The sequence below is a fragment of the Eriocheir sinensis genome, chromosome 8 (assembly GCF_024679095.1).
Source record: "Eriocheir sinensis breed Jianghai 21 chromosome 8, ASM2467909v1, whole genome shotgun sequence".
Classification (NCBI taxonomy): domain Eukaryota; kingdom Metazoa; phylum Arthropoda; class Malacostraca; order Decapoda; family Varunidae; genus Eriocheir; species Eriocheir sinensis.
In genome coordinates this window covers 23437218-23451616 of record NC_066516.1, presented here as the reverse complement: position 1 = coordinate 23451616, position 14399 = coordinate 23437218, and the positions used below count along the sequence as shown (strand labels likewise).

The window sequence follows — 14399 nt, the reverse complement described above, 5'->3', positions numbered from 1 at the left end:
GCACTCTTAGAATTCACATGCCTCAGGGACATCAAAGGTATATACTAAGTGAATACAAGCTAAGTTGAAATATGCTCACGAAGTGGTGGAGCATAAATGGCCGGGTGGAAACACTGGGAAAAGAGGTAGGCACTTTCGTAAAAGGCCATGGTATAAATATATCAGTATTACTTTTTGGTGACATGTTGTATGTCTCTATTCTCTTTTCTTTTGCAAAACTGATTTTTTTTTATAAATCTTACCTACAGCAGGATTGCCCCAAACATGACAGTGAAAAATATGTAATGAAGAGAAATAATCAAGCAGAGAAAATGTACCAAGATGAAGCTGCATCAACAACAGAGACGTGTCACACTAACTTACCCGTGAGTTAAGAGCATTTTTCATTTTGGTTGTGGAAGGTGATAAGATGATCTGGGTGAAGTTGTTGAATTTTCTAAGGGCAATATCCCTGAAGTGATAGTTGGCTTCACTCTGCCTCACACTAGCACGCTGAGACTGTCGCACACTCTCCCCACCCACACGCTGGCGACTTTTGGATGCAGCAGCAGCTGCTGCTGCAGCAACTGCTGCTGCTGCTGCTGGATCACAATTCCTCACCAGAGATGGAAAACCTAACAGAAAGGGATTTACAGTGAGTTAAAGCAAAGTCAAGTCACATTATATACATGTAAACCAAGATATATATAGGTTCTCAAAGCTCATACATATAACACTTTTATAATAAACAAGACAATTTTACTGACATAATCAGAGTAATTTAGGGGAGTTACATTCCAAGCTCCATCTCCCCCCATAAAAATTTTCAGTAATTATCAATTATAATTTGATGATGAAAATCGTGCATTCTTTTTAACCATGGGAGAAAATTTATCATGAGTGTCATAACATATCCCAGAGGAACAGCATTTGGGATCACAATAATGCAGATGCTGCCAAGTCATTAGCATCATTTTTGAACCACTGGAACTGGGCTTAAGTTGGATTTTATCTCAAATTCTATACTCACCCGGGACAGGAGGAACTGGTCCAGGAAAGCTCTCCACCCTCCGGAGATGAGACGGTGGGCTTTGACTGTCAGGATGAGGCTTTGGTTTTTCTGGACTGGTCCTGACATGAGGCAATGTGTGTGTCTTGTGAACAGGTGGGCTTCCAGAGTCAACCACCTGAGGCTTGATGGGTGGTCTTACATGTGGTTTAGGTACTATGGTGACCTCTGCAGGTTGCTGATGCACACTTGGCCGTGGAATGGGTTTAATGGTAACACTATCTGATGCCAGTTTAATCTTGATGGGAGGTACAGATTTACTTGACTCAATAGAAACTGGCAAACTGTTGGCTCCACGGAACATACTCATTTGCCCCTTCAGTGTACTTGATACTTCAACCATTCTGCTACTGCCTTCCCGACCCTCACTCCCTGCACTCTTCAACTGTTTCTGCTTCTGAAGCTTCAACTGCATTTTGATTGCTTTGTTCTTTTGCTTCACTGACAGAGGAACCACTGGTATGGCCTTCCTTTGGGTCATACTCGAAGCTGTTTCAAGGTTGCAGTAGCCCATGATAACAGGCTTCTCTTTGAACTCCTCAGCAGCATCTACTTCATATGGATCCTCAGTTGGTTCCTGAACATCTAACCGAACCTTCTTAGGTTCAGGAGGTTGCAAAGATTTAGAGGATGAAGATGCATTACTAGCTGTACTTGCTCCACTCAGCTTCCTCTTTCTGGTGTCAGAGAAAGCTTCAACAGGTTTCAAAGTCTTACTGACCTTAAAACTCTTTGAACTACTGCCCTGGGATACGTCACTGGCTGTATCTTCTTGTTGTCCTCGGCGAGAGTTATGCTCTTTGCTGGTTAGTAAATTCAAAACCCCTTCATCTATGTAAAGTGTGTCCAACTCTGATCCACGTTTCTTCTTTCTTGAGGAGGTGAAAAGTGCTTCCATGGCATCAAGTTCTGGAGATGAGGAGAGCATGGGCTCTGTGACTCGCTTGGGACGTAGTTTATGCATCCCAGAATCACTGTTGGGTGAAGTCTCGGGGATAGCCCCTGGGTCCTCACTCATGCTCTTCAGCATATTTTGAACACCCTCATCTTGGAAGAGTTGCTTCAATATTCGTGGTACCTTGTCCTTTGTTTTGGAAGCAGAGGAACTATGTGGTTCAGGTGCTAAAGCAAGAGGGGCTGGCTGAGCTTCTGGTATTAGGTCCTGCACCTCAACATTTTCTTTTTGTGATGATGGTAGGCTGCCCAACACCTCACTGCTTTCAAGTGCTTTTTCAGCACCTGCTTGACTAGTTTCCTGTGCTTTGGTAATCTTTATAATCTCAAGCTCTTCCTGATCTTCTTGTGCTCTCTGCTCTAATTGTGATGTGTTGTGGCCTTGAATAAGACCCTTTTTAACCTTTTTGCGCACAACGGAACCTTCTCTTTTTTTCACCTGCTTTGGACTACACTTCTGACTTTCAGGAATTACAGAATCAGAGTTAGCTTCATCCTTTAATGTGTCTGTCTGTACTCCAACTACCTGCACTTCACAGTCACTTGGTTCAACGAATTCATGTGTCTGATTTACTCCTGTTGTTTGCATCACTTCACAATCTTCAATAGTGTAAGTTTCTTTGGCATCCACATTTCCAGTTGTATGAGTTTCTTCATCACATACAGTGCCACTCATTGCTGTCTTCTGTTCCTCAAGATCAGATTGACTCAGTTTATCACAACCTAGAATATTTTCCTCTTGCAGTTCATTCATTACCTTCGGAAGGGCAGTGACAGAGGCAGCACCTTCAGAGAGTGGTGGTGACAGAGTACTGGTCGGAAAAGAGATGGGCTCTAAAACTGGCATCTCTTTTTCCTCATGCATTCCACTAATGGATGAGCTTGATAACATATTCTCTTCATATGTATAATCACTCTGACTACTATCCAGTGTCACTATGTTAGGCATGACATCAGAATAACTTTTACTTGTGTCACTTACATCTTCCTCAGTCTTTGCATCCATAATATCACAGGACACCTCATTTCCGAAACTTTTTTGTTCTTGTAAGCTTTCTTCCTCCTGCGGGCTTTCACTTACAGAAGCTGGCATCTGGTTCTGAGGTTCTTCTCTCTTTACATTTTCTTGCATATCAATAACAGTTTCAGTGTTTTCCGAAGTCATGATGTCACTACCTGCTTTGATAATGCATTTCATCTCTTCCTTTGAGGGAGAAAGTTTCTCTGCTGACAAATCCTTCACCATAGTTATCTCTTTATCACTTATGACAACTCCATCTTCCTCAGGATTATTGTTGTTATTGTTATTGTTCTGAAAACTTATTTCTGGCAGGTCACCTACTTTCTCATATGACTGACCTATTCCCAAAATGTTTACTTCTGTGGAAGTTTCATTCATTTGTGTTTCAGTTTCATTATGAGGCACAACATTTGTGATACATGGCTTCACCTTAGTTGGAGACTCCTCTCCAAAATCAACTGCAATTCCTGTATGACTGGCTACACAAGAAACTTCAGAAGCTTGATTTACCTTGTCTGAATCCTCTAACTCCATGGATTCCATAGGATTTTGAGAAAGGAGATCTGCTTCCATTTTCATTTCTGCAGAATCAATTTCCAACATACTACTGTCTTTCTGTAGTGAGGCTGAGGCAGCTTCTTCTTGAGGCTGAACACCCTCAAGATTACTGATGGGAGTGTCCTGTTCCTGCTTAGGTGAAACACCCTCCTGACCCTGACCTTCACTCTCAGCCCCACTAATTTTGAGGCCTATCTGGGAACATCCCTTTTTGTTAGAATTAGCTTTGGACACTGTTTTACCCTTCTGTGATGACAAATATTTACGCAGACCACCAATTTTCTTGGGTTGAGCTTTTTTCTGTTTGCTGGCCCCTATACTTGTAACCTTTTTAGATTTTTTCACTATTTTCTTGATTTCCTTATGCTTGGTTGGTAATGTTTTGACTTTCAAGACAGGCTTCTTTACTTTCTTTTTCTTATGAGGAGGATTACATGAAATGGCAGTGTTAGATTCAATTTCTGGGGCTACTTCCTTGTAAGCAGTTCTCAGAAGACTCTTTGTGAGTTTTGTACTATGAGTATGGTCAGGTTGTCCTTGAGTTTGATTAATAGATGAGGCACTTGTGTTATCCTTTTCTTCCTTTATCACTACTGGTTGATCATTGTTTTTCTTATTCGTTTTACCTTTTTTGGTGTCAGCACTTGCAGAGCCTGACTGAGAAGTTTTGGCTTCACTATTCTTCTGACGCTTAGGTGAAGGTGCAGGTGATCTCTTGATATCTGATGATCCAGAGAGCTCCAAAACTGTTTTTCCAGTAACCTTCTTCCTAGGATTTTTGCTTGAGGATGTCCTTTTACCCCTCAACACAGGTCTGCTTACAGGGATTACAGTCTGGGGCTCTCCATTCATGGTGTTATGGACATCAACAACAAGTGTGGCCAACTTTTTGCCTGACTTCCCAGCTGAAATTATTGTAGTACCCTCCTTCTTAACAATTACTTTCTTCTTGGGTGGTCGGCCTCTAGGCCTCCTTAAACTAGAGTCAGGGTCGTAAGGCATTTTTGGGGAGCTTTCCCTGCTCCCTGGTTTTGAGGTCCTGTCTGAGCCTAGTTCTCCAAGTCCAGAAGCCCCTGCAGGTGATGGCAATGGAGGCACCTCTTCTGAACCATTTTGTACCATAGGGGTGTGTCCATTTATTATTGTCCTTGGTTCTGACAGTGATCTAACCCCTGACTTTGTAGATACTTTCTTAGCACTTCCTTTCTGAGAGCCACCTTTCTTGCCTTTTGATGATGAGTTGTCTGTGAACTTTGATCTTGCTGTAGGTTGTGACATCAATTTAGCAGCAGCCTTAATAAGAGGACATGTAGCTTTGCCACTTTTAGTCTCAACTATTGGTGGCTTAACATCGAGTGGTTCCTTGGGTTCAACCATAACAACATCACAGACCACAGAAGCCAATGTTCTAAGGGGCAGGGAGGCACTCGGTGAGGATGCCGGAGTTTTATTCTCTTCAGTCTTTACAGTAGGAACTCCATCTGAGCCATTCTCCATCTTGCGAATTTCCCTTAACCCTTTTGTGAGAGATCTTGGTGAGAAAAAGTTCTTCTTAATACCTATACCAAGAGGCTGATCTGAGGTAAGGGGTGTGGTTGATGTGCTGGATAATGCAAGTGAACCTTCAAAAAGTGAATTGTTAGCAGAGGAGCTACCCTTAGATGCACCTCCACTCCGTAAGCTTGCTCCTTTAGGACTGGTGTCACCAGGACTAAGTTTCTTTGGTGAAGTACCGGAAGGACTCCCCCCTTCTGATGTGCCGGTCGACTTGCGTGTCCTCCCTGACTTTCGTTTTTGTCCAGCAAGGGAGCTTTCTGCCAAAATACTTGATTTGCCATTAATACTTGGCTCCTCAACATTTTCTGTGCCCTGCAAAAACTGCTGCTTCATGCTCTCAAGAACATTGCTTGTACCCACCGCACTGGCGGGAGGGCTTGCAGGTTCAACTTTCATGGTGCTTTCAGTTTTTATACTATTATTATTATTATTAATATTATTATTATTATTACTATTATTACTACTATTATTATTATTTACATTTGCTTCATTTTCATTGTTCTCCACCCCTTTGGTCTTTGATCTAGACCTACGAGGCCTTTTCTTTGAGTTGGCAGACTGCTTTTCCTCCTCTGCTTGCTTGCGAGCACGATACTCGATCCACCGAATCTTTCTTCCGTCCACTTTGGTAACCTTCCGAACCTTGATGGCCACTTCCAGTTCTTGCAGCTGACTAAGAGCAATCTGTTTCTCCTCGTCAAGAGTTATTCTGGCACCCTCCCCCCCGGCAGGTGATTCAGAGGGTGTGGTGACTGCCAGCTTGGTGCCTGTGGGGGAGGATATGCATGAATGTAGGGAGGCAGCCAGAGACTCTGGCGTGATGGGGCCAGTACTGGCAGCAGCAATGTTGGTGGCAGAGTGCATTGCAGTATCATGCAACAGGGTGGGGGTGGGACCAGCGGGGGCTCCTCTACGAGGCTGAGCAGCAGGAGGTACACTGAGTTCCTCCCTGGCAGGAGAGCCAGCAGCAGCAGCCATCATGCAGAAAGCCACACACTACACAACAACATACACGCAGCTTTAGTCTTACTACAGTCCAAACGCCTACACCACAACCTGCAAACATAAACACACCAAATTAACAAAAACTAAGGAAAATCACAACACTGCTCAAAATAAAATAAAATAAACTACATAAAATTAAAACACTAATAAAAAGCAAAGGAAAACCATGATGCATAATCAAGCATACACACAACATGCAAATGACCTTACCTTGATGCTACTAAGTATATACCCTACTACAGGGTAAGGCAAGAAATACACAAACAAAATTTCTAAACTTTTCTCTCCTTTAACAACCAAAATTTACTTTGCCACCCTCAAGTAATATATGCTGCACACCATCAAGTGTGCCTGTAAATTTGTAGCATACATCAGCATGTGTATTGTGTACGTGAACACATACAGATATGCACGCACGCACGCTCACTCACTCACTCGCACAAACACACACTAACTGAAAAGAGAGGGAAGAGTATGTAAAGGTATGGTAATGCAAGCTGAAATAATGAACAGCTTTTGCTATCAGTTTTCACAATGGAAAAGGACTTCATAAAACAGGATGAAATTACTAGAAACTCAGTACTGAAGGACATAAAATTGAAGTGCAAGAAGTGCCTAAACTACTGGAGGCTTATGATACAAGGATCTGGATAAAGCTTTCAAGAAGGTACCACACAAGTGACTAATGTGGGAGCTGGAGAATATATGAGGACTGAAAGGGAGCCTCCTGGAGTAGACTAGAGACTTCCTGAGAGGCTGACAGATGTGGACAGTAATTAGTGACAGATTATCAGGATGAAGAGAAGCTAGAAGTGGTGGTCTGCAGGACTTGATGCTGATACTAATATATCTGATTTGTGTAAACGATGTGATGGAAGGAATGAACATTAACGCAAGCCTGTCTGCAGATAATGCCAAAATTATGATAAAAATGTAAGATAAGAACAATTGTAAAGGGCTGCAAGATCTTGATAAGATTTCTGAATGGAGCCAGGAATGGGAAATCAAATTTAATGCAAATAAATGCAAATTATTAGAAATGGGTAACAGTGCTGAGAGGCCATCACTTAAATATTTGATGGGAAACAAAAATATCACACAGTGAAGGGGAAGGACATGAGAGTGTTAGCTCATGATAGTAAGTCACCTGAAATACACATTAACAAGAGTCAGAAATTTAAAAGAATTTGAAAACAAGAGTGCCATTTTACTAACATGGAAGAGATGATGAAGAAATTGATAGTGGCATTGATCTGCCCCAGGTAAGATTACACAGCTGTGGTATGGTCACTACATAAAAAAAGAAACAAAAATAAAACTGAGAATACAAAGAGAACCAAAGATGGTCCCATGTCTAACAGATTTAGTGTACAAGAAGATTGGAAAGGTTGAAGTTGACAGCCATAAAAGAAAGGAGATGACATGATCACAGTGTTCAGGGCAATGAAGGGAGTGGACAGAATTGACAGAGATCTGTTTTTAAGGTATGGGGAGCAACTGAAAGACTTGAAAGATGGAAAATAAAAGATTTTATCAAGAAATCTAGCTTTACTAATACTCTCTCTCTCTCTCTCTCTCTCTCTCTCTCTCTCTCTCTCACAACTGATAACAAAGAAGAGCAGATCTCCTAAATGACTTTCTACAATGGACAAACAATGGTACAACAAAACATAAAAAGCCCCAAAACATGAGTGATATAACAAGAACACACAGACTAAAGGAAACCAACCATAGAGCAGGTTAAATACAACATGTGACTTCATACATACAATCAACAACAACATTACGGTACAAGGAATAAGTCAAACAAGTTAAGTTTTTGCAAAAAAAAAAAAATTAAAAACAATACTGTGCTAGAGATAGTCTTTAAAAGCAACAACATAAGACAGTTTGCAGGTACTACAATACTTTCCATGATTAATATTATATGGTACAAAGGAAGACACAAGAGGGCAGTCTACAACTTCTAAATGAGGCATGAAGCTCTTAATGAAAGCCAATGACAGTACAGAGCTACTGAATCTGCAGATTACCCCCACAAGAAATACAGTAGGATATTCAACTGGTAAATACCTATTGGACAACTCTCAGATCCATAAGCCATGAAAATGATACCTTTAAACATTAAGCTGATGAGTAATTTCACTACAGCAGAGCATCAGACATCAAAGAAGCATCTTCAAAACAAACCAGAAAAATAAAATCTCAAAATGGGAGGAGAATTTACAGACATGCTAGCGAGGTAAAGCTATTGATACTTGTTATACTAATGGGAGAACACAATTGGAATCACATAAATAATCAACTACTGTGTGCTGGACTAGACAAAATATTCTAAGAAGGTAAACTGTGCTTGAAATCTCTTCTCCCAAGAACATCACCTTCAGGGGAGTCCCCAGAGGGAACAGGACATCACAGCTAGATAGGGATAGAAACTTCCCATCACATACACAGGACATTCTGCCACCAACCTGCTGCCAGCCACATCGGCCACTTACATATGCTCCTGCACCAACGAACTGGTATGATCATACACACATTCATAACACTGTGCAGTACAGGCATTTTGATCATAGTGTAATCCAACATGGTAAAAAAAATATTTTGTAACTCTAAGCAACACACCATAGCTCATTACACTGGTCAGCAAGAATACAACACAACACTAATTGTTCAATCATGAAAACCAAAGACTGTATATTCTCATGTTGGAGTCAAATTTAGAGAAAAAAGTTCTTTTGAGGACAAGTTTAGGCAAATGACTATCAAATGAATACTACTTTTTCCAAGGAGGTCAGCTTATAAATGAGATCCCCTTCCATGCAAATAGATACATACTTTTCCAAGGAGGTCAGCTTATACATGAGATCCCCTTCAATGCAAGTATATACAGTGTTAAGCAAATCAGATTACACTTTAGAGGAGCTGTTCAGTACCATATTGTAGGAACAAACAAACAAATAAAGGTGACTATAGCAGGAACTGAATTGAGTGCAGTGGGGAACAAGCCATTAGCAGGAAGCTCAGAGCAGGAAAACAATTTTAATGTGCAAAAGTACATTCTTTAAATTAATGTGACTATAATTGCAGAAATGCTCTGTTGCATGTTACCAGTATGTTCTGCTCACAGGAAATTCATTTCAGCAGTCTGATGTGGAAACACCTACCACTGCTAAATTGGGCTTGCAACTATGTTAACTAGTGGAATCTGAATAAAGAAATATTCATAAATTGATGTTTATAAAATAATTTTGCTTACTGGATCAAAACAAGTGACACAGCTGGTACATAAATGAACTACACACACAAAGACAACAGAGCTAACATGCCAGACACCACCTGCCACAATAAAACCTCACATGAATGTATTTGATAAATAATTTGCAGGACATTTGTTTACATTAATGAGTACATTAAATTACCAATACACCTCTTTTCTATGACCAACTCTCTAAAATTGGTGAGGTTGTAATGAGCAGGTTATGGCCACAATGAGCACTGTTACTTACTCTCACCTCAGGCTACTTGTCCTCCCCCACACCCTCACCATCACTCCCTCCCTCAATCAACACAACCAATTCATCCATCTTTCTGTAAACACACCAAGATTAACTATTAAGGGTGGGACTCACCATGGCAATCTTTCAATAGGTAGAAACAAACATTAAAAGATTTTATTTTACAAAAATATGTAATTTACATCAAAGAATTTTAATCAACACCAATATCTCTTCGAGTGTTGATGTAGTGCTAATAATCAGCACCTGTCTGTTATGATACAGCTGACTTGTTAGGAGATGGAAGGCTGGGTTGGTTGCTGGGTGAGTACCTAAGGAACATCATCCTTTATGCAGTGTTAGTAAGATGCAAAGTGCTTTATTTGATTCCTTTGCCCAAACAGGCATTGTATCAGTGTACTAAGTAAACTCATAAATGTTTTCCCAGCAATGAAACATTATAGCAATATGAACTTTGCTGATTTTTACTGCAAGTTGCTGCTTATCTTGTGTTTGAAGATAGCCTTAACCTATTGTAACTATAACCCAGTCATCATACTGGTATGCTCAGTAAATTCATATATGCTGCCTCAGTAATGATACTTCCTACCTAACAGAAAGCTACTTTTTTGTTGTTAATGTCATTATAATATTAATAAACAATTAATAATAAAAACATCACTAAAAATAGTAATAATTAATAATACTAAGAACATTAATAATAGTAACTGTAATAATATCTGACACATTTATGTGTGTGTGTGTGTGTGTATTTACCTAGTTGTAATTTTACAGGGCCTGGGCTTACGCTCATGTGGTCCCGTCTCCGTATCTGTATTTGTCCAACTTTTCCTTAAAGTTTTGCACACTTCACCGATACTAGTACATCCTCACTTAGTCTGTTCCAAACCTCTATATTTCTTTGCGGGAAGCTATATTTCTTTATGTCTCTCAAGCATCTTCCCTTCCTCAATTTTTTACTGTGTCCTCTTGTGTTACTGATGTTTATTTCTTCTCTTAGTAGTAACTCCTCATTATATACTTCTTCCATTTTACTCAATAATTTATAAATTTGTATTAGGTCTCCCCTTTCTCTTCTTTGGTCCAGTGTTGGTAGGTCCATTTCCTTAAATCTTTCTTCATATGTCAATCCCTCCAGTTCCGGAACCATTTTTGTTCCCATCCTTTGTATTCTTTCAAGTTTTTTTTATGTGTTTCTTCTTATGGGGAGACCACACCACCTCTGCATATTCCAATTTTGGTCTAATCATAGTGGTTATTAACTTTTTCATCATATCCTTATCCATGCAGTGGAATGCTAATCCTATATTTCTTACCATTTTACACATATCACCGAATATCCTATTAACTTGACTCTCAGGCTGTTTGTATTGTCACTCCCAGATCTCTCTCTTCTTGAACTTTCTTTAATATTTCTCCATCTCCCATTTTATATGTCCATTTTGGTCTCCCTTCACTCTTTCCCATTTCCATTACATGACATTTCTTCACATTGAATTCCATCTCCCATTTAATACTCCATTTTCGAATCTTGTTCAGGTCATCTTGCAGAATTTCACAGTCTTTACTGTTTCTTATATGTCTTAGCAGTTTTGCATCATCTGCAAACAGGCTCATATAACTCTTTACCCCCTCTGGCATATCATTGGCATATACTAGGAAAAGTACTGGTGCCAATACCGATCCCTGAGGCACTCCACTCTCTACAATTCTCCATTCCGATTTTATGTACTTTACCACTGTTCTCATCTCTCTTCCCCTAAGGTAGCTTTCCATCCAGTTCTTCATTTTCCCTTTTAATCCTTCTTTATTTTCCAGGTTCCATAGCAGTCTTGTATGTGGAACTTTGTCAAATGCCTTCTTCAGGTCCAAGTAAACGCAATCAACCCATCAGTCCCTTTCCTGTATTTTGTCTGTCACCCTTGAGTAAAAGCTCTAAGTTTGTTACACACGAGTGCCCTTTTCTGAAGCCATAATGTTTACTTGTGATTATATTATGATCTAAAAATCTCATCCATTGTGTGTGTGTGTGTGTGTGTGTGTGTGTGTGTGTGTGTGTGTGTGTTGTGTATGTGTGTGAGCCCTCCCTCCTCTTAGCTACTAGTTCTGCCTTTTTTCTCTTACCCCCAAAGGGTCATGCATGCCTATAGGTGGGAGATGGCTAGCACTAGAATAATAATATTAAAATAGAGAGAGAGAGAGAGAGAGAGAGAGAGAGAGAGAGACCCTTACTTGGTTCCTTTGTGTTCAGACCTATAAATCGAAAGAAGAAAAGATCAATTGGAGTCAAATTACAGGTTATTTCAAATTGGAAACACATACTCTCAAGGCAGGTGTGCTGTGTTCTAACAGCACTAACCCAGCACCCTCAGTAGTCACTTCAAGCAATACATATAACACAAAAACAATTACTGTGAATGGACGATGCTTTTTATACAGTAAACCCTCGCTTTACAAATCAATTAGGGGGAAGGGGGTGACATTATATAAGAAAATGTTATATCCGAGGGATTCAAACTTTTGGAATGTAGTAATAATTAACGAGTTTTGTTCATTATATGTGCTGAAAGTTCGTTATTTCCTAACATTTCCATATATAACAAAGCTTATTTGTTATATTTGATGAATGTTAGTATACTCGTTCTTATGTAAATGCAATCACAAATACTACAACCATACAGAGAAACTAAAACAATAATTACACATTACACACTATGTTACACTGACTGACAAGCATGTACATGCTCAGTCAGCCCACCATCAAACATACCCCACAATAACCAAGCTTGTTTGGCAAATCAACTCACATACCTTATAGGCAAAAAAGTTCGTTGAAGCCAAAATTCGTTATATCCAGATCCGTAAAAGCAAGGGTTTACTGTATATAAACTTAAGAATAAAATGGCATATGTTATATTTTAACAACTAAAATTTTACAATGAATGGCATATCTATTAACAAAGGTCTACATTGTACAATGTTTCAGGTTATTCATTAAACAGTTAACCCTAACTTTTTGAGGTTTTCAATTATCCTAAATCATTTAAATTGCCATCAATGACCACACAGGCAATGTAATAACTAATAGCTGTTAACATGTAGGTTTTTTAGAAAAATTCTCCATATAATTTTATGTAGTATGGTTATCAAGATGGGAACTTATGCTTCAAGCAGCAAAAACAGATTGTTGTAAAATATACAGATTAGGAGAATAATTCCTAGCATACATATAAAGGGATTCAAATGCAGTTTGAAAGCAATCCACTTCCATTTCCCTTTCTACAAGTAGAATAGGTAAGTTACTGTCGCCAGGTGTAGTGTAAGTGACAATGCAATGGAAAAAGGGTAGGGTGACAAAGAACACATATGGGTAATTAATAATTGGGTAAATGGGTAATTGGGAAGAAAAATATAACATGATAGTGAAAGGTGGCCACCAAATGAGAGTCCCACAGAAGTTTAAATCCCATTAGTATTTCTCTATCTGAATAATCACTGAGTGATTGAAAATCATCCACATATTGTCTATCAGTTCCACTTTCAATTACAATCTCAGCAATGTAACAAGCAGCACCATTATTAAAAAAATCCACCTACACTGCCACTGGGCTTGGACCAACCCACCAGTGTCCTCCAGAGGAGGACAATTATAGTATTCATTGGCTTGGGGTTAAAGACCAGATGCAAAGAAAATTTGCAAAATTATATTGAAGTATAATTGAATTCCTTGTTGAGATCTTACAATTGACATGGGCTTTCTGAATTGACACATTATGTAATGGAGATGTGTTCCTGGAAAACTATGCAGAATTAGATACTTTAAGGGTCATAGAAGACTGAAGAAAATGATAGCATGAGAGAACAAGAATGATGCAGTACTTTAAAATATGAACTGGTAAGTTCCCAAACAAATGAATCAACTACTAATGAAATGGTCTGAGGTGGCCAAAATTGTTGCCAAAAAACAGCCTAGGTTTGACTGATTAATTAAAAGTGCCTGACTGGTTAAAAAGACAGAACTATTTTGTTGAGAGATGTGAATGCAAGAGTAGGTAATGAACAGACTGGAAAGCGGGTATGGGCCGTGAAAGGAATGAATGGAAATGGAAAAAGCTAATGGGCATACATGTAGAGGAGTTTGTTCCAACCAAACACTATTTATAGGGTAAAATTAGCTATCTATGCAAACAGCTATGAATCCATAGGCCAGGGTTTTATCCCATCATGGACAACTGTCACACAGCCCACAAAGCTGATCATCCTCCCTGTTGGGCAGGTCAAGAAATATGTACCTAGGAAAATCTGGGGAAAATAGACTGGTAAGCTCTGCTCCTGGGGTAAAAGGTTCTAGTCCACCACAGGCTAGAGGAATGAGGTGAAAGATGAGCGCAGCTATATCGGATGACCCCAATTTTGTGGATAAGCAAGAAAGGTTTGAATGGCTGAGTAAATAAGTTTGCTAGATCATGTATTTACACCAAAAGAGAAACAACTAAAATAGTTAGAAAGATCACAGATGTCACAGCTTTTTAAGTTGTAAAGGCAATATTCTAGGTTTCTGATCATTATGTGGTTCTGGCAATGTAGAAATTAGAACAAAATGGGAGTTCAAAAAAAAGTTGAGCAGGAAAAGAAGCAAAATTGCATGATAAAGGCTTCAGGAGAAGAACTTTATGAAAAAGTAAGAAAGAGGGATTAATGAACTGTAGAGTAAGAGAGAAATTTAACCCGGTAGCAG

At 39.4% G+C, this 14399-nt stretch overlaps 1 protein-coding gene across 4 annotated transcripts in view; it reads right to left on the bottom strand.

Annotated features, from left to right (window-relative positions):
• LOC126995719 (chromodomain Y-like protein 2) overlaps positions 1-14399 on the bottom strand; it is a 30152-nt gene that overhangs the window by 11288 nt on the left and 4465 nt on the right. Inside the window, exons 2-4 of one of the 4 annotated variants that reach the window (XM_050855552.1) lie at positions 11894-11914; positions 1010-5905; positions 364-614 (exon numbers count right to left, since the gene is read on the bottom strand). In XM_050855552.1, coding sequence (XP_050711509.1) covers positions 364-614; positions 1010-5905; positions 11894-11914 — 5168 coding nt within the window. Of the gene's footprint in view, positions 1-363; positions 615-1009; positions 6195-11893; positions 11915-14399 lie in introns of all 4 variants that reach the window. The other 3 variants (XM_050855553.1, XM_050855551.1, XM_050855554.1) reach the window with 3 other exon arrangements.